The sequence below is a fragment of the Hippocampus zosterae genome, chromosome 10, assembly GCF_025434085.1.
Source record: "Hippocampus zosterae strain Florida chromosome 10, ASM2543408v3, whole genome shotgun sequence".
Taxonomy (NCBI): Eukaryota; Metazoa; Chordata; class Actinopteri; order Syngnathiformes; family Syngnathidae; genus Hippocampus; species Hippocampus zosterae.
In genome coordinates, this window is record NC_067460.1 from 17,873,654 (window position 1) to 17,901,361 (window position 27,708).

The 27,708-nt window shown below is 42.9% G+C and overlaps 1 protein-coding gene across 1 annotated transcript; it reads right to left on the reverse strand.

Moving 5' to 3' along the window:
* Nucleotides 1-697: 697 nt before the first annotated feature.
* Nucleotides 698-26,228, reverse strand: dner (delta/notch-like EGF repeat containing). Its single transcript, XM_052077900.1, has 13 exons — nt 25,682-26,228; nt 12,308-12,646; nt 12,126-12,220; nt 10,770-10,933; nt 9,315-9,463; nt 8,869-9,022; nt 7,987-8,100; nt 4,631-4,864; nt 3,312-3,434; nt 3,098-3,211; nt 2,705-2,836; nt 2,358-2,604; nt 698-1,713 (listed from the first exon to the last, which is right to left on the reverse strand). The coding sequence occupies exons 1-13, from the start codon at nt 25,949-25,951 to the stop codon at nt 1,602-1,604; spliced, it is 2,247 nt and encodes a 748-aa protein (XP_051933860.1). The 5' UTR covers nt 25,952-26,228; the 3' UTR covers nt 698-1,601.
* Between the last annotated feature and the right edge of the window lie 1,480 nt (nt 26,229-27,708).

Consider the following 27,708-nt stretch of genomic DNA (forward strand, 5'->3'; position numbering starts at 1 on the left):
GGTCAATAGGACAGAAAATATTGGACTAATGGACTATTTAGCAGAGGTCACACCAAGACTAGTGGGGGACGTTGTTTGCAGATTCTTCTGTTGACTCCAAATTGGATTATTTTGTCCAAATGAATGAAAATAATACAGTTTGAGTATAACCCTTGATCCTTCATTTTCAATATTTCTACATGTTCTGGATGCAGCAAATGGCAACTCAAAAATCATGACCACACACAATTTGAATCACCTTGAAATGTTGCCCGACTCACACACATTCACACCAAGGCCAAGTCAAATGCCATTAACGGGGCCTCTAACTCTGATAATAAGCAAAGGTCAAAACGGCCAATAACATGCTGCAGTGTTGTGTGAAAACAATAGTTTGTAGGTGTCTTGAGCGACGTGTCTGAAGTCGCAGTCTGTCTATGTTGAGAGCTGTTTACACAGGGAACATCTGGATAAAGCCTGAGGTCACTGAGGCTATTTCACGTGACAAACACTCCATAAAAGGACCCACAGCCGACTGTTGAGTCTGGTGTCAAAGACCTCGTAAGGTGGCACACAGACATTCACTCAGGCTAATTTCATCTTCACATTGACCAGTTGCGTATACAAAAGTAAACTACAAATTTCATTGGCAAAATGCTTCGGTGAATGTAAAATCTGGCTTTTTGTTTGAGCGCGTCAAATGACTCAAGGCATGACGTTTGACGGACATGGTTCACTTTAATTATTTAACGTAGGGAACACAAGTAATAAGTGTTGAATGCATATCTAGGGGTCATTTCAGCAAAAGAAACCATACTCTACGATCAAGACTGTGAGTTAGTGTTGTATAATAGAAAACAGGTAGAGCACATTGCGTAAACTGCACTGACGATCATACCAACTGTCTACCCGACGGTTCACTGACGTACGCACAGCAGGATGGTAGGATCACAGAAGTCTAGCAAATACACAATCTGGACAATTAATACAACTGTGAGAAGTTTGCACGTTAAAGAACAAAGACGATTAGGTATTACTAAAAAAAAAAAAAAAAATCACCCTTAAATATGTAATATTCTTACACGTGTTGAACAACCACAAAAGAATATTTGGCACAGTCTTTACAGAGTAATACATCTACGGAGGGGAGAGATGAACAACAAATCTAACCATGCGTGAAGTAAGGCAACCTACTGCAGAATTGACTTGCGTTATAAAAATATCCAGCGTACGCGGTGATATCTATTTCCTGCAACAACCCAGCCGACTGCCGTCAGGTTTGTGACACTGCGAAGTTGCAGACCCTGACAGGTGGCCAAAAAGAAAGAGAGTTGTGTGCAGACATCATTATTTTGTAGTTATTTTGAGCTCTAGAAATCTGGACGTATTGTATTGAGGTGAGTTGCTCCTCATCACCGTCTCAGTGCTGCGCTTATGCTACAGTAAAGCCTTTAGCGTGAAGATTAACAGGAAAATAGATCTATCAAATTCCATAGTTGTTCCTTTTAATCTAAAGATGACATAATTTGGGATCTTTTTTTTTTGTTCTTACATTTTACATTCAGACTGACTTTTCCTATCTATTAGCCTGTGGAGTATGTGTACGTGGGTGCAAGCATGTTTTACAAATCTTTCGTTTTAATAAGGGTAACCAAAGGTTTGTCATCGGGACTGTAGTCTTCATAGTTGATAGGAGTGGCGTCATACATGGCAGGCCGAGACTTCTTGCCAAATCTGCAAGCAAAAAAATAAAAATAAAAAATTTAAAAATCAATCATGCATTATGGGAAATGGTGTTGCCGTGTAGACCATCCACAGTTTGTGCTGGGATTGATATGATATGGGCACGTAAGGGTGTGCAACCTCACTGACCGCTGAACAGTGATCTAGGTTTGGTGTTATTGTGAATGTGTATGTGTGATGCTAATTTTTATTCATTCATTCATTCATCTTCCGAGCCTTTTGATCCTCACTAGGGTCGCGGGGGGTGCTGGAGCCTATCCCAGCTGTCTCTGGGCAGTAGGCGGGGGACACACTGAATCGGTTGCCAGCCAATCGCAGGGCACACAGAAACGAACAACCATTCGCACTCACACTCACACCTAGGGACAATTTAGAGTGTTCAATCAGCTTGCCACGCATGTTTTTGGAATGTGGGAGGAAACCGGAGCACCCGGAGAAAACCCACGCAGGCCCCCGGGGAGAACATGCAAACTCCACACAGGGGGGGCGGAGCTGGAATCGAACCCGGTACCTCTGCACTGTGAAGCCGACGTGCTAACCACTGGACTACCGGGCCGGCGCTAATTTTTATTTTTATTCATTTATCACGCTTTCACAATTCAATCTCTTGCTGGCTAAAAAGCGCATTGACTGGCCTGGCGTGGCGGATGGAGGCGATGGCGTTGCTGAACTCGCTGTCGATGCTGCGGCAGTTGTAAAACTCCTGGTAGGCGTGGCGCGAGGAACCCTGGTACTCGATGCGGCTAATGCGACAGATGCCCACGATGAGGATGATGAGCATGAGGACAAAGGCCACACACAGCGCTCCGATGATGATGTAAAGGGAGTGGCGGGGCATGTTGGGAAGAGTTTCCTCCGAGTGCGGCGGCTTCCATTGCAGGTCTGCAACACACACACACACACACACACATAAGTTTAAGTTGAGTCCGTTTTTTTCTTTCCCTAATTCTTGAACAAGACCATTTTTGACAAGCTGACTTACGGATCTCACAAACAGGCCCCACCCAGCCAGGGTGACAGTGGCAAGTGTAGCCATGTGATTGGTCGATGCAAGTGCCCCCGTGATGACAAGGGTTACTCTCACACTCATTGATGTCGACTTCACATCGCTCCCCTGGATGGATTGGCAGGAAAGTTTTTGTGTTCAGATTATTTTGTCAAGGAAAAGTCATTTTGTATTACCGGTCATTGTCGTTTCTCGATAATCATATAACCAGGGTAAACACAGAGTGGCCAAACGTGTACATTCCTCTTATTATCGGGTAGCATTAAAGTTTGATTATTTATTTATTTTTTACCTTATATCACATCTGGGGTTCCGCACGTCAGGCTTAACAGTTATTTGTTCACAGTACCAACCGGTAGCAGCACTCACCCGTGTATCCGGGTGGGCAGGTACAGGAAGCATTCTGTCCTGAACTCTCGCAGTGCCCTCCATTGAAGCAGCGCATTTTCAAACACGGGTCCTTGAAAATTTCACAGTGTCTGCCTTCACAAACACACAAATAAAGACTTAGCGCGATGCCTTTGATGGAATAAAATCAATAACGAGTCGTGGTATGAATCAATCATGTGTAGTGATGGCATACCTTCAAACTGTGGTGTGCAGACACACTCGTAGGCATTGATGAGGTCCTGGCAGGTGGCATAGTTCTGGCAGGGCGCAGACAGACACTCATTGTACTCCTCCTCACAGTACAAGCCGTGATAGCCTGAGTAGGACACAAAAGAAAAAAAAACACCATCTTGTATTTGCTTTCATGCACAAATAATGATAAGATATCACCTGATAACTTGATAAACTGTCCACTGAAGTAACCGCTGTCCCTCAAAGGGTTAAAATAGCATAAACTGTTCCCCCCAAAATGAGAGTCCATTCATTTTCAAATGCGGTGCGTCAACTTTGTAGGTCTCACAGTACCAATGTTGTGGAAAATCTCGAACAATATGCTTCCATCCGTTTTCAGTTAGTGTACACGGCCCTTGGAGGTTTGTGCAAAGCCTCCCCCGGATGATGACAAACATATTTCCGGGGGTAGCGAGAGCGAATATAGGGAGGAGCGCAGTTCGGGCCTCTCGAGTCGTTTCAGTGAAATGCCAGTGAAATGTCACTTGCCTTTTTAAGACTTTCTACTGTCACTGGGGAAGCCTGCTGGCTGCATGTCATTACATGATAGATGAGAGGAAGCTGGAGGATGGATCCTTCCATATATTAGCTCCCCATTAGCTTTCGCTAATAACACCATCCGCACACCGTGCACCTCAGACATGCGTGCGTGTTGTGCATACGTACGTGCATTTTGCCATGTTCGTGTGTTCATCGTGATGTCTAGCATGCTAATCTTGGATCTCCGTTTTTACCAGTCGTGCTAGAGCAGTATTTGATTGCAAAAAACACAAATCTGCTCAACCGGTAAATAGTCCCGTCCAAAAAATAACCTCCCCCTTCCACACACACACACACACACACACACACACACACACACACACACACACACACACACGTTTTTTTGTGACACCGCTTCACCCTGGCAACCAGACAATTGAGGGTGACAGAGAAATGAGGTGAGGTAAATGGCTGAAAAGGAAAAAAGGATGAAGGTCAAAAGAGAGAGAAGCTGGAATAAGAAAGAGTAGATTGAAGAATTTAAACTGCTGCATATACAATGGATGTTTGCTTGTTAGATGTATTAATTGGAAAGGGGGGGGGGCACCCGAAAGGTTTTTCAAAACTGTTACGGATGCGCGTCTGCTGTAAATCCATCCACAAACTCCCAGTCCTCACCAACTCTGCACACACCATTGTCAGTGGTGGAGAACTCAAGTCACATGACTTGACTCGAGTTGCCAAAAAGTGGATACTACGAATGGCAAACCACTGCATGTGACAGCTCAGAATGCATCTCACCTGGGACGCAAAGACACCTGTAACTGTTGCCCGCGCTGCGACACACTCCGTGGGCACAGGGATTCAAAGCGCAGAAATCTACCAACTGGGCACAGGTGGGGCCGGTGAAACCGCTTGTGCAGCTACAGGCAAAGCCCAGAGGGCTGGGACCCTCAGGGGAGCAGGTTCCATTGTTGTGGCAAGGCCCAGAAGCACACGGATCCACCTTCAGCTCACATGTGGGTCCCTGATATCCTGCATGAAAGGTTTTAAGGAGATGGCAGGGATAAAGAGAGGGACAGGGTCAAAAATGCAGCGGTTAGTGCAGGAGCTTGCATCAAAAACAATCTTTTGAATATAAGTAATCAGGAAGTGATCAGTAATTATCTTGTCAATATCCCCTCAATTGATGTCACAAATTTTCTTGAAAATGCTAAAAATTCTCACCTCTTATTAAAATAAGACATCAGCACAAAGAGTAGCTATTTATCATATGAGATAGTTTGCATTATATCATTTTAGCTACATTTCGCAGCCATTGAATGTCAAAATTTGTTAACCGTGTCCGTCTCTGTGTGCCCTGTGATTGGCTGGCAACTGATTCAGGGTGTCCCCCGCCTACTGCCCGAAGACACCTGGGATAGGCTCCAGCACCCCCCGCGACCCTAGTGAGGATCAAGCGGTTCGGAAAATGGATGGCTGGATATATTTTTTCAACAACCACTCAGTGGGTTACTTATTACTCACAATTGACCTTTTGGGGGGGGGGACAAATTCACAAACAATATCAAATAATAGCTCACATTACAGCCTTTTTTGGATGCTTCCAGTTCTGCAATAATTTTTAAAAATAATTTCCATGTTAACACAGACCGGATGTATCAAGCTAGTCCCTAAGTGTAACCACATATCATAAATACCTACCTGAGAAAAACAAGAACGTTTTATACATGGGGGGGAAAACCAGGGTGAATGCCTTTACATGATTATTTATGGTTGCTTTAAAAAATAAAATAAATAAGAGACTTTAAGGAGGCTGCCAAGTTTTCTTCACAACACTAAAGACAATACCGTATCCTGATTCATATCGCATTTATGGAAAAATCCACCTGCGCTTATCCGTCTCAAGGAGTAGCCATTTTGCCTCGTAGAGCAACTTGTTGTCGACTGAAAATGACATCACAGCGCCTACAAAACAGGTGAGCCTTCACAGTCATTACTTGAGCCCTTAGGCGCCGTGATGTCAGTCTCACAGCAAGTGGTAGTACGAGACAAAATGGCCGCCCCCTGGCATAGATAAAAACAGGTGCATTTTCCTGCTTAATTCATATTCGACAAACACAATATTTATCAAAATACAGTACTGTGTTTTGTCTCGTGAGGATACAGAGAATATAATATTATACATTTTAGACTTGACTTGCCCTTTAATGTCCATGAACTCATATTGTGCAAATGATATAAAGACATCAGATCAAATTCTATCTCAGTCATCAATTGAATGTCATACTATTAGAGTGAGGAATGGTTAGCGGGACATCCACAATCAATATTTTCCAATCTGATGTGGCTCCTTGCTCAAACGAGCAACCTGATACGATTTGTGCTGCGATTTACGGTGAAGAACATAGAAAATCCCGACACTGGCGTTTCTGAAATGCACATTGTATTGTGCCGATGAAGCGATTCTTCTTTCATGCATCTGTGAAATCTCTAATTTGCTGCATGGAGAGGATGTTTATCGTCGACCAAAACAAGGGCGAGAAAAATTTTGCAGCAGACAAACAAAGCCGCGTGTTTTCGGTCAGTCATCCTAAGTGTCCTCCTTCTGCTTTTTCTCTGCATGTCACTCCCACAAACATTTGTCCTTTTCTCACAGCCCTCGCTTTGTTCTTTTTGGCCCTCTTTGTTCCAAGTGAGCTATTTTTTCACAACCTTCAGATCAAGTTCATCGTACGTACTGTAGGTTTGACTTAATTTGTAGGTTGCGTATCATCTGAAAAAGCTAAAGCGTGCACAGAACATTTTGTGTCATCCTGCTGCTGGCAGTCGAGCCGGCCTACTTTAAAGGAAGTTAACGGTTTAAATTTAGCTGGCCCGTTCGCTCCCCCGCCCTGCTGGTTCTAACTGGCGGTATCATCATCATTATCATCATCATCATCATCATCATCATTATCATGGCGACACAGATTTCATCCTCTGAACAAGGGAATCGGTCCATTTAAGCAAGCTATGTTGAAAAGTTGGATTGTACTTGAACACAATGGAATGAACGTTAGAATGGATTGCACTTACTCTGAAAAGACGCACATATTAAAAAGAGTCGCTTTGTAAGAAATTCAAATGACCTGGGGTTATAATAAAACAGTTTTAAATGGCGACGTCCACTGTTATTTCACCGATTGGAACGCTTGCATCTCATTCTTGAGTCAAGCCTTAATCACATCACAGTGTGTTCTTGAGAACCGCTGTTTCGGCAAAGGTTTTGCGGTCACAGATTTCCTCAGAGAGTCCGATTCAGGTCATTAAGGGTATGAAACCTAATTAGGATGGAGGAAGGAGGTTTAAATTAAGTGTCTCAGTGGCACAGATATGTGGCGTATATAGGGTGGAAACGGCAGAGAATCTTCAAGAAAAAACAACAACAACTGGTAGTCGATTCCACTATTTCTTAATTTTACGAAAGAAAGACTTGCTGTTAAAGAGTAAATTGAAATGCACATGTATGACACTATCACACATGCAGTAATTGCTGGCTTCCTAAACAAGATACACATTGCACCTTTCAGTACAAACTTGAGCATTTTGCCTCCCTTGCTATCGTTTTTTTTTTAATATATATAGAGCAGGGGTCGGCAACCCAAAGTGTTGAAAGAGTAATATTGGACCAAAAAAAACAACAATTCTCTAGAGCCGCAACAAAAATCAAAAGCCTTACATAAGACTTATAATGAAGGCAACACTTGCTGATGTGTTATGTTTGTCCTCTTCCAGAAACCACATGAAACATTTTTCCCCCCATTTTCAAACATTTTGTGTAACGCTTTAGGGAGCTACTAGGGCGGCGCTAAAGAGCCACATATATTGAGTCACAGGTTTCTGACCTCCGGTATAGTGCGTCTCTCAAGTCATTCACCACATTAACACTATTACTAATTCTTATGGAAGTGTAGAACTGCCAATTCAGAGTGAACATTTTGTTTCAACGTATTTGACCCATTAAAAAAGTTGTGTTTTGTTTTTTCTGCAGCCATACTCAAATTATGACCCTGTGGTTGCAAATCCCAAGTCTGATCAGATGACTTACTGCGTTTAACCCCAATTTTGGGCTCGTATGTCTAAAACACACTTTTTGTGCACGCGGCGCAGCACTTTACCTTCAGGACAGATGCAAGTAGGTCCGGCCAGGCTGCTGGAGCAGGTGGCTCCATTCTCACAGGGCTGAGAGAGGCAGTGGTTCACCAGCAATTGGCAGCGTTCCCCTTCGTAACCTAATGGACACACAGTCATCTCAATAATTTCCTGCAAGCCTTGAAAAGATACTTGTCCATACTACTCACAGTGAATTGACACCACCTGAAAAAGATTCATTGATGACACTTGCTCATTAGTTTGATCATTTATATATGATAGCAAATTATTGTAATAAAGTACTCAGCGATGTTACTTTAAGTCAGTCTCCCCGACATCAAAAAGGTTTGAGTTAAGTCACACAAAAATAAGGTAAAATATCGAGATCTGGTGGTTTGGTTAAATAATGCTATTATTCACCACTAGATGGCAGGCATGGGTTTGATGCACTTGTATACTGCCCCCATACTATGACGTGAGTCGGCCTACCGTAATCATTTTTGCAGGCGACTGAATGACAAGCAAGACAATCATACTATAGTACCTGAATATAATGTTCTGATGTTGAATGAGTTGGGGGTTTTTTGGGGCGGGGGAGTACAAAATGAGTTCTTGCACCCAATGTTGGTTTCTTCTTCAGCAGGTTTGTGCCATCCTTGAATTATAATTTTCATGCACGAGAGCCCTTTGCACACGGGCAAAAAATAAAATAAAATAAAATAAAATAAAATAAAATAAAATAGAACAAGCAAATGGCACCGATTTGCTGTAATGGTGAACTCATGCTTCAGGGCGTTGCTTCCTTAGGCCTTGTTTTAAGTCAATTTTTGATCCAACACAGGCTGGATAAAAAAATGGACACACACACACATATATACATACACACACTTTTGCACGCACGCACACACCTGGTTGACAAGTGCACGTGAAGTTGTGTCCTTTGCCACCCTGCCGAACATCGGTGCAGGTGGCATTATTGCGACAAGGGCGGTGCTGACAGGCATCAAGTTCCTCACAGAAGATTCCTGTGTAACTGTCATCACACTCACAAAAGAAGGTGCTCTGCAAACAAATATTTTCAAGAGAAATTGAAACGAGACCTGTTTCGTTTTGTAATTATTATTTAAAACAGTTCCCAGGTGTTTAGTGGCATGCTTTTACCACAAAGATTAAGAACTATTGAGACGGTGCTGCGGCATATTTCTTGACACTGTGCAATCGGCTTATTTTAAGTCCGATGCAATCAAGATAAGCAATGGGGAAGGTTGTCTTTTTTTTTCCCCCGGTCTGGAATATATTCGTAAAATTGGATTTTTTAAAAAAAAATTGAACTGTTCTATTTTCTCCGTCTTACCTCAGAGGGCTGCGTGACACATTTGCCTTTGCCCGAGCACTGGGGGTCACTGAAGCTGCTGCCAGGCTCCACACAATTGCTAGCTTTCACTGTCAGGTTGAGACGCAGGGTGACCTCTGGTGCTGTGGGGGCATCGACCTGGATCACACCTTCCAAGGGGGGAAAAACCGATACAGTTTCTCTGAATGTGGCCTTCGGGGAGGGGGGGTTGGACAGTCATGCTGTAGATCAAGGAGTGGCCTCGGTGTGAACCAAAACAGAGTTTGCGCCTTATGTCTCTCTCAAAGCATTGAAGTTGAAGACACATCTTACAGCCTCTTCAATCACAAGAGACAGCTACTCAGGCACTGGGATAAAAATAGACCCTTAGTGCACATCAATGGCCTTTTTAGGGCCAATCGGCTGTGAGAACACCGCCGATGGAATGCATACGATGCAAACTCGAACCGATCAATGCTTTGTTGCGTTCCCTTCTGATTGAATGATGTCCAACCCAGATGACCGTGTTGAAAGTGTAGAGTCAAAGCAAATTACTCTAACAGACAAATTGAAATCAAATGACGTGCGCCAGAAATGCATCGTCATTGTGCTTCCTTCTTCCTTCTTTTCTGGCACGTATTTTCCCACTCAACATGTCTATGTGTGATTCATATCTCGAGGATGCGTATTTGAATTGATATTTCTCATTTTTGTCCTCAAGCTTGACCTTCAAACTTCCCCTCCCCTCTTAATTCTTTTCATTGAAGTCATTGTTGCTTGGCACCAAGATGAAACTAAAGCAGGGACTATAACTCTGCTTTTATTTACTTTGTAGCATTCATATGAATGCTGACTAAAGTAAGATGTCATTTTGGGTGATATTGATGGTGATGGACATTGTGTGCCACTCATTTTCTGCTTCTGATCAGAGTGGCTATTGTTGATGAAGTGGTCCCATCATCATATTGTAGTGCTCTCGTTTCCCTAAAATTTTCCCTAAAATATTTGCCCTCATCATCTTATGACTTAGTAATACAACCATGAAGTTGTCTCCACAGGGGGTCCGGGCTCTCCCTTAGAGATAAGGTGAGAAGCTCGGTCATCCGGGAGGGGCTCAGAGTCGAGCCGCTTCTCCTCCATATCGAGAGGAGCCAGATGAGGTGGCTTGGGCATCTGATTTGGATGCCTCCTGAGCGCCTCCCCGGTGAGGTGTTCCGGTCATGAACCACAGGAGGAGACCCCGAGGAAGACCCAGGACACGCTGGAGAGACTATGTCACCCAGCTTGCCTGGGAACGACTCAGGATTCCCCGGGGAGAGCTGGAAGAAGTAGCTAGGGAGAGGGAAGTCTGGGCTTCCCTGCTAAAGCTGTTGCCCCCGCGACCTGGCCCCGGATAAGCGGTAGATGATGGATGGATGGATGGATGGAACCATGAAGTTTTCCGTGTTTTAAGTGGAAGAGAAAAGAGCTTCTTACTGAGGAAATAGTTTTGGCCCAGAGGCAACGCATGGTCAGGGATCACCAGCCCATTGGAGGCCTGCAGGAACCACATTTTGGACCCATTTATAAAAGAAGAACGCTGGAAGCCTTCTTCATTCACACGCCACAGCACTGGAGCCCCATCGGCATTTACCACCAACCTGTTGGAGCGGCAAAATATTAGTGAACATTTCAGAAAAGGAAATAGTACAAGTTTGGACTATGTATGCTCATGTGTATGATGTGGTTCTTTGCAGTACCGCTGTAGAAAAAATGGCTTTTGGTCTCTGACTAGTTGCCCCCCCCGCCCCCCCCCCCCCGCACCTCCCCTCCATCGAACGACATTGTACAAAAAACAAAGCAGTCTCAGCTGATTCGCTCTCACTTCATAACTCCCCGTTTCAAACCATGAACTGACTCACCACTCAGCAGCTGTAATGAGGGACAACATCAAGGACGCTCCTCATCTCATTGACTCTTCTGCATAATTTATTGACCTTACTCACGGGAACGTAACACTTTTTTATGAGCACGCATGCTGAAAAGATGGGAACGCTCTTGAATGTGTAATACGGTGGAACATCCAAAGTCGAATACAATGTTTGAATTTAGTTTGTCGTTCCAGGTTCAAAATGTCATAAACTATCTATTCGGGATATAGACAATGTCTTTATAGGTCATACGTGCACACAGAAAATGTAACCACGGTAAATTGTAAAACCGTAAATTTCAAAATTAAAACTCTTCTTCGTGGGCTTCTTTGGTTTACCCACACTATGTTTGACCTATGACCTTTCATGGGTACAACAGGCACAAATTAAGAAATACCAATGAATATCTTTCAGTTTTTTTATTACCTGATTTCCATTCTATTATTTCACAGTCTGCGTAGCCTGGAAATGTTTTTCAAGTAAATATTGACTTTCTATAATTGTGTCTAATATTACTGGATTTTCATTGGCGGCGACAGTGTGTTCTGACTTACGCACGTTAAAGATGTAGGAATGAAATAGTGTAATGAATTGAGGACAGCTAGGTGTTCGCAGAGTGCGAGAATGAATCATCTACTTGTGTTTAAAAGGGATTGCAGGCAGCTCTTTATCAATGTATTGATCTACTGACCTATGAATCTATTCATCTCTGTATCTGTCAAGACAAAGGATGGTGTTTTGCTTTTATTTCCTTCACTATGGATATTACGTATGCAACTATTGTTGGCATTCCTGACAAACAAGAGTGAGTAACATTATTGAAAGCAATGGAGCGTTTCAAATATATTGCTTCATTCTAAGCCTATAGAGCAAGTAATTCATATTTTGTTCAGTTTGATAGAACATTTCTTGGCACTCTTACTTCACAGCCGTTTCCTCTGGCACTTCCAGAGATAAAGTCAGCGATGCTGTCAGCTCACACAGCTCCGGGCACGAGCAGTGCAGACCCTCTGTCACCTAAATCACAAACACACACCGCATGATTACGTATTCACAGACCCTAAAATTAACTGTAGTAACAATTGCAGGAGAAATTTAGCTCACCCTGTCCGCCTCCCACAGTACCATCAGAACCCGCTGCCCAGTTTTGGGTTGCCATGGTGACAGGGTGGGAGTTGCCGATGTTGGGCTGGTGGACACGCTGGTTGGGTGAGGTGGTTGGGTGGCGGCTGGTGTTGTGGAGGTGACAGGGGTGGCCGGTTCAGGAGCTGAGGGGGAGACAGGTTCCCATTCAGCCACAGCCAGTACGATTTGATCGCACTTTGGCCCCTCGTAGCCTTCGCTGCATTCGCAGGTGTAAGTCGGCTCCCCCTCCGCTTCTCCAATGTGCAGGCTGCAGTTTCCATGGAGACAAGGACTGCTGGAACACGGGTCTGTGAAAAACTGAAATGATGGGGAATAAATAGAAGTTACAACTGTTGGTGAGAGGCGGAACAAAAACATCATCTTCAGCTTTGTCACTTTGCCTACTAAGCTTGGTCAATTTTGCCAGTAAAAGTTTCAATAGCATTACTGTGGGTTGACTGCAAAAGGGGTCGCTCAGTATAGCAAACAACGCTTGTGGTCCAGGGTGTCACACATCATTATCTCCAACGATGTTATCAAACGACTATTTTTTTTTCTTTTTTTTGTCTGTCCTGTTCAGCTGCTTGAGCATGCAAAATGGTGGATCCGTATGCCTTTTTATTCATTCATCTTCCGAGCCGCTTGATCCTCACTAGGGTCGCGGGGGTGCTGGAGCCCATCCCAGCTGTCTTCGGGCAGCAGGCGGGGGACACCCTGAATTGGTTGCCAGCCAATCACAGGGCAGACAGAGACGAACAACCATCCACGCTCACACTCACACCTAGGGACAATTTAGAGTGTTCAATCAGCCTGCCACGCATGTTTTTTGGAATGTGGGAGGAAACCGGACCACCCGGAGAAAACCCACACAGGCCCGGGGAGAACATGCAAATTCCACACAGGGAGGCCGGAGCTGGAATCGAACCTGGTACCTCTACACTGTGAAGCCGACGTGCTAACCACTGGACTATTTTATTTTATTTATTTAACTCATTGAGTACCAGCCAATTCTGGACCAAGTCTGAAAAGACGTTTAAAAACGTCTTTGGGAGTGAATGAGTTAAAAAGCAGTCGGACAGGACAAGGTTTTGTTTTGGAGGGGGCAGAAAAAAAACAGGGGGGAAGCTACTTATTGTGTTCTACTGAAATTTATCTTATACACTCTCAGATTTGATTTTTATTGACTACTATTACATCACCGCACTGACAGGTATACTTCCCCTGGCATGCAAAATGTACTTGAAGAGTCATACACATTTGAATAAAAGTGTTTGTGAAACAATCTCATCAAACCTGACTCTGAACAGCATCAGTACATAAAAATGGAATCATGGATAAATAGACCACAAATAAATTGAAGCCTTGAAACCCATCAGTACCGTTTATGAACATTATCAATTAGTGATATTTGCAGTTGTTTGCGTCTGTTGATTACAGTGCTTGTTTTTTGATGATAACAGTGGTTGACACTGGCTGGATCAAAAGTCAAGTACTGTAATAAGGACACACACACACACACACACACACACATTGGCATAATCAGTGCAATGAGATAGATGCCTCCTGACAGCCGTCATGCTGGTTCCCTTCATCAATATTTAAGCACATTTGAAGCAAATGTGTGGTTGCATGGTTCTTGAAGGTTAGGACAAAGGAGCGCTTACAAAGCTGCCTGACAGCATGGTGTCTGTGTTTCTTTGGTTGAAAGGATCAAAATAATTTGAGTGAAGTAACTTCTCAGCTCTGTGATTTAAATACAAAACAGATTTTATCCCATCATGAGGGATGTGTCTTCCTGAGAAGAGGCTGAACAGATATGATGGTAATGATGTTTGGACCAAGTCCCCTAGCAACCGTACTGGAGATCATTTTTAAATATGTATTTTTTTTAATGGTGTATGTGTGTGATATGGGTTCAAAACAGCTACTTGGTTTTGACCACATGTGGTGTTATTAGCATCAGATAATAAAAAAAAGAGCTGAACCTAACCTCATTATTCTACTTGCAGCACGTTCAAAATATATTAATGAAACTGAATGACATACAAAACATTGATTTTTCCACAGACAACATATGAATAACTTCATACACAGTACTACGTCATAATTTACTTACTGTATATTATATAGAGTCCAGGCAATTTTTATTTTATTTTTTTTACTGTTACTAATTTTTGTCCTTCAAGGGGAAATTCAACTCACATTTCTCAGGGGGTCAAGACAAAAATAAGAAAATGCCTCCCAGACCAAAGAGCAGAAATTGTATCAGAATGATGAAAGCAGAAAAGCATTTGGAGTGAAAAGAAGCGCTCTGAGTCCAAAGCATACCACATCAAACACGATCATGTTATGTCAATGTTTCTTGTGGCTATTCATTCAACAGGCTCATTCAATGAATTCAGATAAGTTGTAAATATGTATCGAGCTCGATTATTATACCAGAAAGGAGCATGAAAAGGCTAGGCAAAGCATCCCGAAGGAAGAAACTCTGGTGATGTCCGATGGGTTCCACGCATTCAAAATTACTTGACTATATTGAGAATTATGTCAATCGTCCATTTCTTGATTTATAGTCTTATAGCCTCATTGCAAGTTAATTGTTTTATTTCAAGTAGGCTGTGGTGGTATAGAAGGACATAACATATGTCCTCGTCCAAATGCTTTTGAACTCAGAGTAACTGTAAGTTCGTACGTTTGTCTATGTACAAAGAACTGTAAGAACTGAAAATCTGTAGAGGCAACAATCACATCCTAAATCTAGTCCTGCGTATGTTGAAGCTGAGTGAGGCTCATGAAATCTTTCCGCGGGTTGCCTTGAATTTGTTCTACACCTCCATAACTGCAAGCGAGTTCCCATAGTTACGGACCGAATGGGAACAATTAGGCCAAAGCACAACAGGCAACGTGTTGTTATCCCGCCCTCGCCCAATCTGCTTGCGGCAATGTTTGCCAGAGTCCCATCATGCTGTCAAAAGAAACATGTGACACAACCCTTTCTTTACGTCATCTGGGATTCCAACTCTACCACCCTCTCTCAAGGTGTCAACAGGCAACAACCAGGACGCCTGATAATAATAAGTCAAGTCAACAGTATTTATAGAGCACTTTCAAACAGCCATCGCTGCATACAAAGTGCTGTACATGGAGCCATTTAACATGCACAATAAACAGTAAGACAAATCGGTAATATTTATATTAATAAACGTATATAATATAGTAATAAACGGCAACGGAAAATCTGTATCCCGTAACGGTCAACACTTTTTGTTGAAGGCATTTTTAGAAGTGTCAATGTATGCATGGGGGTGTGAATGGATAACAAAACATATTGATTCATGTTGTTCATGTTTGGAAAATTATTCCTACATCCCTGATGAGTTTTAGGAAGTATAACCTGTTGCATCTCGGTCACTTTTAACACGGAAGAACATTTTAAAAGTTGACCGTTGGATTTGAAGAAAAATACATAGAATTTGAATTGTATTCTATGTAAGGATTCACCAAAGTAACAAGGCGAGTCTTTTCAAACGGAGTAATGACGTCATTTAGGAAAAATTGACAGGAATATATTTGAAACAGTCTTTAGGAAAAATTGACAGGAATATATTTGAAACAGTCAAGTATATCGATATGTGCTGTTTCGGCTTAGATGTGATACGTTCCGAACATTGCACCGTCTTTTCCTATATCGCCCCCGATCCGATGGTGAATATCACAAAGGTCGAGGAAAGGTGCAACGTATAAAGGTCACGAGTTGCTTAAAATATTCAACTTCTCGCACTCACAAAGATGCTGCTTGACGGAAGAGGAGAAATGTGCACGTGCGATCGATCGCTCTTCCTAAAGATCGTCTCTCAGTCAAGCCGAATGTGGATTTCATCTTTCTCAATGAGGGAATGGTGACGTGAAGTTCGACAAAGAAAATTGATTTTGCTTCATTTTGCATCGGTGTTCTGCGGTAGGTTCGTGTATTGTTTTGAAGTCTGACCATTCAGGCAATATCCTGACATTATATCAGGCCCACATTCCTATTAAAATGATTTATTGCCTCTGTCAGTTCGAGAGCCACCCAGCAATAAATGCCTCGTGATGCAGTGCCATCCCTTTTACCGACACGCACTCTTGTAGTTCATCACTCAGTTTTCCCACTTGTGTCTCAGTCGTGAGTTGGCGACTGACATCGGCTTGCACTTTGATTAGAAGTGTTTGGTACTACATCAATGTTGGTGATTTGGGTTCTTGTTATGAGCATATTATAATCAAGTACACGTTGCTCTGCTCATCCTTGAGTGAGGTGGTCCAGCTCTTCTACAACAGTACGTAAACTATAGTTGTATGTGGAATTGATATTTTTACCTTACTGTCGTTCATATGTAAGAGACTGGACTGTTATTTATTGCTTTGCGTTGTGTTCACAACCCCCCCCCCCCCCAACTCCTCATTTAATTTGTGATTTCCTAACTTGATTTTCTGTTTTGGTGCATTATTTTCGATTTTCATAGTGTCTTTGAAGTAATCGTTAATTTTTTTTTTTCGGAGGCGGTTTTTGAACGTCTCTCGAGCCGAACGGGAGAAGAGAAGGCACCGAGACGGACAGACGTGTTTTTGTCTTCAAGCCTTTAATGTCTGTTTTTGCACATCAAAGCATCCAGCATCCATTCACCGCAAACTCCTTTGCCTTTTTGCGCAGTGGCTTCAAGGAGGTACTCGGTTTTTCAAAATGCGCTTCCAGTGAGCCCACATAAGCAATGCAGATTACCTTAATAGGTTTCAATTTTGCCCCAAAGTGTGAATAAATGATAATGAGGCCGCACTGGAGCGTTCAGAGGAACGAACACGCTTGAGAAGTCGTTTCTAGTCTTCTCAACTTTACTTAATGTTTTCATGTCTTTGGATGCGTCATTAATAATTTAGCACACAGCCGGAGGAGGCTTTGAAACTTTAAAGCAAGGTCCCTGTGCTGTCGTCGAACAAACAGGCGATGAACGGCTATGATTGCCAGACACCATCGCTCACAAGACAATCAACATCATGCCAAACGCTCACCCTGACACGGCGCCCGTTGATGGGTGATAATGAGAAGGGGAGGAGGGAATGCTAAGCGATTGGGGAGCGATTTCAGAGAAGGGGTGTTACGAGCTTCTATTTCTAACCCAAGTACACGTATAAGGCGTTACCACCGTTGCACCCAAAGGGATTTGGACAAACCTGTCAGTCATATTGGGATAACACACGGCAAGTGAGGCGGTTCTGTTGGAACGCGCTCTTGACGCGGGTGCAGGGAAATACGACGGTGCTCCAACTCCCATACGCAGAGAGGCCACATTATTGTGACAACTCATCTGTCCACATGATGCTTCGATTCTGTACAGTGAGAACACTCAGCGGCTGTGCCGTTTCTTTTTCGGATGTCGCCCCTGCTGCAATGGACATAACAAGCTTGACGCCTCTGCCAAGTGCTATAAAAACAGTCACGTGAAATATTACTCCCTTCATACTGCATTAACGTGCAAGCATGCATTTTCTATAGAACTGCAGTCCATCTCAGATGACTATGGGCGAGAGGCACGTTATGTCCTGGATTAGTCAGCAGCAAGGCCTTCTTTGCCGGCCTCAACTCGATCAGAAGCACTGACCTACATTGACAACCTCATTTCTAATTCAATAAAATGGAATTGCTTTTCTCTTCATTCTGTACCATTCATGTTGGCTACGCTACTTTGTGTACACGTGGTTGCTAAGATTTTTATTACTGATTTATTTTTTTTCCAGCCCGATTCAGATCTGGCCCGGCACATCATTTTTACGTGACCCACGAAAGCAAATTATGTGCATCGACTTCATGTTTCTTGCTAAAATACAAAAATTGATCATCGTCTTTTAAAAACATTGAGATATCATTGTAAGCATCTTTTGTTACCAATCTCTCTTTTACAATAAATTTCACAATATTGGAACACACGGTCTTACTAGCCGCTGCTCTCAAAACTAGTTATTGATCAATTTATTGTTGACATGTCGTTTGATTATGTTTATATTCATTCATTCATCTTCCGAGCCGCTTGATCCTCACGAGGGGCGCGGGGGGTGCTGGAGCCTATCCCAGCCGTCTTCGGGCAGTAGGCAGGGGACACCCTGAATCGGTTGCCAGCCAATCGCAGGGCACACAGAAACGAACCATCCGCACTCACACTCACACCTAGGGACAATTTAGAGCGTCCAATCAGCCTGCCATGCATGTTTTTGGAATGTGGGAGGAAACCGGAGCACCCGGAGAAAACCCACGCAGGCCCGGGGAGAACATGCAAACTCCACACAGGGAGGCCGGAGCTGGAATCGAACCCGGTACCTCTGCACTGTGAAGCCGACGTGCTAACCACTGGACTAGCGGGCCGCCGATTATGTTTATATGTCATATTATTTGCATTCAAAACTATGATGTGAAACGAAACTATGTGATATGAAAACTAACTAAATTTAAAAAACAGAGGTCCATAACAAATAAAAACTAACTGCATCCAAAATTATTATAACCCTGGTCCTCACAATGCGAAAGCGACATCCTAAATGTTATTCTATCCTTTGGTTGGACCAAAATTTGTAACATCCGTAGCACTTTGTACACATTATGTACATTTAATAATCAGCATTTGTAATGAGTACCGTGTTCTCTATTTTATTTAAATGATTTTTTTTGTCATGGTATTGCTACTTTCACTTTTACGACGATCAGTCATGGTCGATGCCTTCAGCACAAACACGGCATCTGTAAAGCTAACCTTTCGAGTGGAGGTAAGAGCGAACTCTAGTAAACTGCGAACATTTCAGGATTGCCCCCCATAAAGAATTATGAGCAAATTACACAATGACTTAAAAGTCACTCACAAAAGAAAATCCCCGCGGAGAGAAAAGGTGACGCCAGCGACTGACGGCTACTGTGCTGGCTCAAGAGAAAAAGTGATTTGGTGCAAAAATGAAAGTGTTTTCTTATCTTTTTCCACATATGCTTTATGGCATGCTTTCAGATCAGAAGCAATCCTTCACGGGGCAAAAACTGGCTCTTAAGCTGCTCCTGCTGCCACGTTGAGTTTGTCTCAGATGCGCACACCGGGGGGGGGAATAGAACATCCTGTTCAACCTTTGTCAGACAAAACACGATAAGATGTATCTCCTCTTTATGTAGCTTCTCATTAAGTGGTCAGGGCAACCAGAGAGAGGCAAATCGCCGCATGCGGCAACATTTGAAGGAAAACTGGATCAGACAAAGAAGCTGACTTGCTGACCGGCCAGTAAGTTAAATATGGACGTATCCCTTGTTTGTCTCCAGCACAAGAGGACCACGGCATGCTCTAATATTTTCTGCTTGGTGTTCCGTACTTCCCAGCTGTTGATCCTTTAGCTCCGAGCTCGTCATCAGTCTGTTGCCATGGAGATTTTCGAAGTGGTACAGAGACACGGTGTTCCAAATTGGGCCTCATATTGTGAGAGTGCACTTGGACATGAACCGTGACTCTCATCCAGCAGCTTTCTGGCTGAAGAGGTACAAAATGATGATTTAAAGGTCAAACGCAGAGTTCAATTGTGTTTTTGACTCCCATACACTGTTAACCTGGTTGACGTAACCCCTGACCAGGATGATCGTTTGTGTGTTTGGTGCAATATTACAACAAATGAAATGAGAATGACAAAAGTATCCATTAATTTTCTCAAAGCGCTTAGCTACAAAGTCGCAACTGACTTGGGTTGTTAAACTTAGCTATTTTGTACAATAACACTGGCGCTATAGATGGAATCCTCACATCTCCAAAACATCCATGTTTGTGGAATTACTCGGTAATTTGTGGAAAAACAACAGACCCGCCTGCGGACCGACCAAGTGTCAGATACTGTACTGGATCTCTCCACTTTTTCATCAGTATATTTCCAACCCCCAACAGACGTCTTCCCGCGTAGGTGCAGATGTTAATACGAGCTAATCATCGTGTCTGCAGCAGTGCCGGAGGCGGAAGACAACTCGGCGCTTGACTCTGCTGGAGCCGCTCTGTTGGTCCGAAAGGGATTTGATGGCTTTAGCTGGCGTTTATTGTTTGCAGCAAAGAGATATTAAGGACACGTAACAATATACCAACATTCCATGCGCCGGCTTGTTTTACAGTTGCCTTCATTAGAGTCATGCTTTGCAAGATCGACTTCACAGACAAGCTGTGAATCTGAGAACTGGGCCACCGGAGACAGTTATGCATCAACTTCTGAGTTGGGATAATGAATCTCGGTCTACTAAAAGTAACACAAAGAAATGTGTATATCGTGTATTAACTGTAAGAATGTAATCAGATTTATTTATTTTTGGAAACTTCAACAGTACAGTATGTACTTATATAACTAGCAATAATTATGTAACGGAACAAACAAATCGGAAACCTGTTGACCCCCGCCCCCCACCAAAATATATATATATATACATATATATATAAAAAGTTGAGGAATTTGGTCATAAAACTAGAAGCAAATGTGTAAAAAGCAATATTTTGCTGAGCTTTTATTTACAGTACATTATGAATGTGTCGGGCACGGTTCTGAATTTGTCTGCGTTTCTTTACCAGTGATTAAACATGACTGTGGATAGTATGATAAATAATGACTTCTCAGCCGTGTTTGTTTGCTAGTACGGTATTGAAGCAGAGCCCCAAGGAGGTGCTTCCTTTGCTTACGCCTTTGGCCTGCTCTGTGTTGAAATTTTAATAATGCTGGGCTGCAGCACCTAATTGCACATACTTTTCTGGGAATGCGAACAGGACCAAAAATAAAAAATAAAAATCCTCATTTTTGCATTATCCCTGAAATATTAGATGTACCATTTTTCAGTTCAATATTAGGAAAGATGTTACTCCTTCATTTTGAGGGACACAGGCAAAATAGAGAGGAGAGAATGTAATCATGTGCAACACTGTTTAATGTCTAAACCAAGTACTATGAGGTTGTACAAAAAAGAGAGAGAATAAAAGATCCTTTTAACTTTAAACGGCAATAAACATGCATTTTGTTGTTGTTCCATGAAACCCAGTTGTAGAAGAGCAATGCAAGCACGAACACAATTTGAGGGCTGTCCTAACTGTTCCACCAATATATACTCAAGTAGCTGGTCTGTAATCACCATGGCAACAATTCAGCCTGTTATCTCCAGTATACAGTCGATAGGCACACACATTACAAGCATCAAATCAACTCCTTCTCCTTTTGAACTTCTAACAGATCAAAAGTCCAGCTGATGTGTGAAATGGAAATCATGATTCCCTAGTCCGCTCATCTATAAAGCAAACGCGTGCGGTGCAACGGTAATAACGGTGGGAGCTATTTTTCACATTGTTTGTTTATAGAACATATAAATAGGCGTTAGAGTGAAGCAAACACCAAAGAGACATCCTCTTGTTATAAGAAGTAAGCAAGTATTATGGGTTTTTTTTTCTTATTCCGGTCTTACTCCACTCACTAACAAGCAAAGAGTTTCAGAGACGACAGGACTATGAGCTTCACTTAATTGGACGCAGCACGATTTACTACCACACACACACTCACACACACACACACACACACACACACACAAGCGCGGGTTGCAAGTGTACCATTTCTTCAAATAGCAGCACTTCAAAAGTTGTCAATTAATAATGCAACTCGAGAAAAAAAGTGCAACCTATTATGATGATGTGGCCAAACAGTACGGTGCTTTGTTATGTAAAACCAACTATTTAAGTCAAACTCTTTCTTGCGCTAACTCTCAGCAAGAGAGGCATTTTACACCCAAAATCGGAATCCCAGTACAAAATATTTAACGAGTTAATGAAATATTAACATTCGAGATGAAACGTGACTTGTAAGAGTAGTACAGCTCTCATATTGAAGAATGATCGGGTGAGATGAGCTCCCTATAATAGACTTTTGATTGATTGTTGTTATTATCGTGTCATTTTCATAATTAATATCATGGAGACTGAGGAATGGACCGAGACCGGGGATACTTTGGCGTTCGTGAACACGCAACGACAAAACGTCATTAACACCCGATAACAAAACGTGGAAATTGATATTGACACAAGAACAGTTTTGACATCAACCGTAAAGAAAGTTCAAGATAAACACGGTCACGGCTGCTTGCTAGAAAATGCTCCCGTCATTGCCCATTGAATTAAGGAAAAGCAAAACTCATTGGAAGTGAATCTTCAAACACTCAATAAAGCATTCAATGGATTCACAAAATTATCTGATGCTCGCGACAGCGCTTCAAATTCTGAAGTTTATGCAACTTTGGAGACATATTTTTCAAAGTATTCCTGTTTAAATCCAAATTATACAACTTTTGGGTTATCCATCTTGTTCAGTGTATTGCCAGATGTGATAAGATAAGATAAGATCAGATAAGATATCCTTTATTTGTCCCACACTGGGGAAATTTACAGCCTCCAGCAGCAAGAATGCGGGTAGAAAGAAGAAAGAAAAAAAAACGAAAAACACCGTTCAATTAAGTGCAATATAAATTCAAAATAAATCGCAGTGCTATTTACAATTGTTTTTCACATCACACACATCACATAATTTAATTATTATTAATATTATTATTGTTATTATTTTTATTCAGCAGCCTGACAGCAATCGGTAGTTTGTTCAGTTATCTTTTAATTTAGTTTCTTTTCCCCTTTTTAGGTTGTCTAGCCATTTTCCCTCTGCGGAACGTCCATCAAGCAGAGGAAGAGAAGATGAAAAGCAGCACTGAACTCTTCCAATCAAGTCATTCAGCAAATCTCAATTGAGGGCTGTTCCAGTTTCCATGGTGAAGGGATGGAAAGAGGAAAAGGAGGGTTGGGGTGGGGGGGTCAAAAATCAATGAGTCTAGTTGAGCTCAACTTGAGGTCTGTGTTGGCCATGAGCTCATGAGCTAATAAAAGGGGGATGCATATTGTTGCACCATGCTAGAGCAGATGACAACTGGTAGCCGCAGAGGTACCAAACCTAACTGCAGCTGCTTCCTCTGTTCTGAGAAATGAAACCGGGACGACAGGGGAGAGACGCTTGTCTTTGGCTTGCTTGTTCAATGCCTCATTTTGCAGGTGTCAGTGATAGAGACAAGCATCGTGGATACCTTGTCATTAAAAAAAAGAAATGCTACTCATGTTCGTTCAAAGGAATCCAAATGGTCTCACGGCTGCCACCTGTTGGTGAGTCGGTTAAAGTTCACCCATTCACCTTGCAGCTTTCCTCCGTCACACTGCAGCAGACTCATTTATCCTCTGCGGTGCTCGTGGTTGCTCTCTTTGGCCTTGGCATGACTCATAGACGCGGCGGATTATTCTATTCAGCTAGCAGCAGCCGTGGTCCGCTCATTTTGAGCTCAAGTGGACAGCAGCAATCCAGTAGAAGAGCCAAAATATTTGGGCAACGGCTCAATGACAACACATTTGGACAATTGTGTCAGATCATTCAGTGGTGAGGACACTCCAATGGCCGGGGCCCAATGTTGCCCAATGCCCCCACTCACAATCACCTTATGGGGTGACATTTTCAGGAGTAGTCCCTTGCTCGCCCTAAATCATCTACAATAGATTTAAATTCTTTGGGACCTTGAACAGGGATGGAGAGAAAATTGCTCTGAATGAAGCCGGAATGTTTTGGGGTTTTTTTTGGGCGGGGGGGCATGGGGAACACAATGCCGTCCAATGTCATATCTCCAGATTTTCTTTCAATGCAATAAATTGACAAGTAAGAATGAAGAAAATAGGTGAATAACTAAATTAGGGGGAAGAAAAGAAGAAATTTGTGTCAACAGCAGGGGGGGCACAATATTTCATCAGTGCGACTGAGGGGGGGGGGCACATGCTTCCTCCTAAACCGATGTCTGACAACAATGCCATTTTAAATATGGATAAAATATGTGTATGTGTCTGTTTTTATAATAAACCGACGTACATCACATACTCAACGCATAAATAAAAGATCCAGCTTTGCATAAACGACAAAAGATATGAACAATCAAAAATAACCACAATAATGTGACTATTTTTATTCCAGTGTCGAGGGCTCTCACATACGCAAAAAAAAGGGAGAAAAAAAAACATTCAAGGATGGCACAAGACTGCTGAACAGCAAACCAACATTAAGTTGAAGAACTCAATTTGGTGATAATCCAACTTAAAATAATACATAGTAGAGGAAACATGCTTATTTTGGGGTTGTGGGGGGGGTGACAAGGGGCCACTCATAGAGTATGTGACCCACGGGCCACCAGTTGCCCATCTCTGGTGGAGAGCGTCCCTTTCACTTTAACATAATAGTCCTCCATGTTGGCAGAATCTAATCAGGCTACTCGGAGTGTTTCGACGACCATTTGTGGCTTACCGTTTATTTAAAACATTCAACAATATATACTGTGATGCAATGCTATCTGTTTATGACACACACACACACACACACACACAAAAAACTCAAGTGAGCATTTGTGCTGGCGCTCTTCGCTCTTGTTGCCACAGCAACGCAGCCCCTTGCCTCCATGTCTCCATAATGGCACGTGGCCCCTTTATAAAAAGCTCGTGCTGCCACAGTACGCATGCAAATAATTTTGCTTTTGTTCATGGCAAATTAATTAATTGCCACAGAACAAGAATCACAATCAGATTCATTGGCCAGGTACGTAAAACTCACAAGGAATTGACCTTCCCAGGTACATGAGAGTGTTTTGTTCAAAACAGTCGTACACTTATGCTAGGAACAAACCATAAAGAAATAGTGCATTTGTAATGTTGTAAGTAGTACTGTGACTATTGTACACTAACTACAGTAGACATGTTTCAGAAGATTTTACTTCACAGGTGACAAATTCAAGGCACGGCGATCTGATCAGGCCGACTTCCAAATTCTTGGTGAATTGTCTTTTCATTTGGGCAGAAATTCTGAAACAAAATTAGATTCTTTCCTCACCATTTTTCTATCAATTTTACATATTTTTTCCCCCACCAAATCCTTTCTGAACATGAACTGAACTGTTGGATACGTAAATATTTGCAGATCACAATTTTCGACGAATTCTAAATCTCAAACTGAATTTGTTGTAACATTACAATGTAATGGAGGACCAACTTTGAATACGTCAGGGGTGGCAAATTCCATTTTTGCCACTGGGCCACATCGTAGTTATCGTTTCCTTTGGATGTCTGTCCGCTGCTGATTACTTTTAACCTCTGGGGAACAAGACAAGATCCCCAAATGAGGAACGCAGGGATGATTCTTTTCTTGTCTGAGTGCACATTAAACATCAGCGTTCTTTACCATTGCTTTCCCAAAAATGAAGACAAGTTAGCCACTGACCTCACAGTTGCGTCCGGCAAAGCCCTGACCGCACGTGCAGGTGTAATCCCAGGTGTCCTCTGGCCTGCCTGGAGACAGAAGGGCCAGGCAGAGCCCACCGTTGAGACAGGGTTGACCTTCGCAGGGGTCCAACTGAGCCGCAGTCCAGGTCGGCGTGGGTTCGGCCGGTGCCGGGGTGTCCGGAGCCAGCTGGAATGGGGAGGGGACGGCGCTTACGCCGCAGTTGAGAAGAAGAAGGAGAGACAAGGCAGGCGTGAAGCTCAAACTCATCCTGAAGCTCGTACTTGTCTATGTTGGCTCTGCAGAGAGTGTGTGAGGAAGCTCACTACCCGAATGTGGAACCTCTGCTGGATACAGGCGGGCAACAATGGAAGCTGGCTGAGGGGACGGTTGGGATGCAGTATAAGAACAGAAGGAGCGAGAGAGGGTGGGCGCTCTGCTCTGCACTGTGTGTGATGACGACACGCGCACCCACACTTAGATCCCGCTCCCGCCCTCCTACACTGTCACTCTCTTGGCAGAGACTCACAGTGATGCTTTCCCCTTTCAATAGGTGTAGCCTCTGATTGAAGCCGGCCTTTCACTGAGGCTGAGGTGAGAAAATGAGAGAATAGTCTCACTTTGAGGTTGATGACCAATTACAGCTTACCGTTTTCTGAATTTGGTCAGGTGATGTTTGCATGCGGAGCTCTTGGACACGGTTTCGGCATTTCCAGTCGCCAGTAAGTGGCATAAACAAGGCAAAATGCCTGCCCCCTGAAATGGATAAAAATAGATGGATTTTGATGCTTAATTCATATTCCGCAATGGCAATGTTGATCAGACGATCATCTTTAGACTGGTTGGGCTTCATAGAGCTATGAATATGAAGGAAAAAATGCTTTAACGTTCCCTTTAAACTTTATGCAACTACCAGTGTGACCAACTTCAGCATTATGTAATTTGTTTCTTTTTTTTAAATCAATACAAAATATATTTGTTTATTTAGCTCAAAAGTTCAATATCTAGGAATGTGAATAGCGATTCAAAGTGAACCAAAGACTTTGCAAGGCACGGCGCTCCGACTGGGGGACACGCTGCACAGTGCAGAAGTGCTGGGTGTGTTCAGAAATTAATGAAAGGGGAGCACACTCGACTTCGCCGAACACACTCAGAGGACAGAGTGAATTTCCAAATTTTCCGCGCCTTAAGTTAATTAGCTCGCAGTCGATTTCAGCAATGGATCGTTACCAACCATTAATTTTGGTTAACACACACATACAGGAACTTACTGTATATTATGTAACGGAGTGATACGTTAAGCTTGTCAAATTATGACGGAAGTGACGCAACAGCGCACAGTGTGGCACCAGCTTCCCTGGTTGCCCTGACTAAGGCGGGAAGCTGGACGTGACCCCCGTCACACGCACTGTTATCCACACATTTATATGTGCATTATACATACCCCAAATATTGTAGGCACGTTTTGGGCCAAACTGCGTCAGAATGAACCAACCTTTTCACAATTTGGCAAGGATGAGGACCCCAGGATGAGGCGAGGCTGTTGTACACGCGAACGCACACAAACACACACATGCGCGGGCACACACGATTTAAAGTTACAAAACAAGTCAAGTATAGAGCACTTTCAAACAGCCATCGCTGCATACAAAGTGCTGTACATGGAGCGATTTAACATATACAATAAACAGTAAGACGAATCAGTAATAAGCAAACAGAAAGCAACATGACTTGTCTAGGTTTGAAAAGGCCTGAGACAAAAAAGACAAGAGATGACTCTGATCATGAACCGAGAAAGACAGAACGGAATCCGCGAACTAAATACAAACTGACCAGACAACGAAGACAAGTGGTTGAGAGAGCCCATTGGAAGAAAGGGGATACAGATCATGGGACACAAGGAAAACAAGATCAAACTAAATTCTAATCAAAGCCAAATGAACAAAGACAGATCACGAAATCACTTCAAAAGATTAGGTCCTGACAAAATCAATTTGGACAACAGATCCATCAAAGCTGCAACCAAA

What these genes read in the sequence shown, in the direction of transcription:
- dner (XM_052077900.1), bottom strand. Translation starts at nt 25,951, where the DNA reads ATGAGTTTGAGCTTCACGCCTGCCTTGTCTCTCCTTCTTCTTCTCAAC. An exon ending in TACTTGCATCTGTCCTGAAG is followed by an intron (nt 4,865 to 7,986) that starts GTAAAGTGCTGC and finishes CCTTTCATGCAG; the next exon opens with GATATCAGGGACCCACATGT. An exon ending in GGGGCCTGTTTGTGAGATCC is followed by an intron (nt 2,605 to 2,704) that starts GTAAGTCAGCTT and finishes TGTGTGTTGCAG; the next exon opens with ACCTGCAATGGAAGCCGCCG.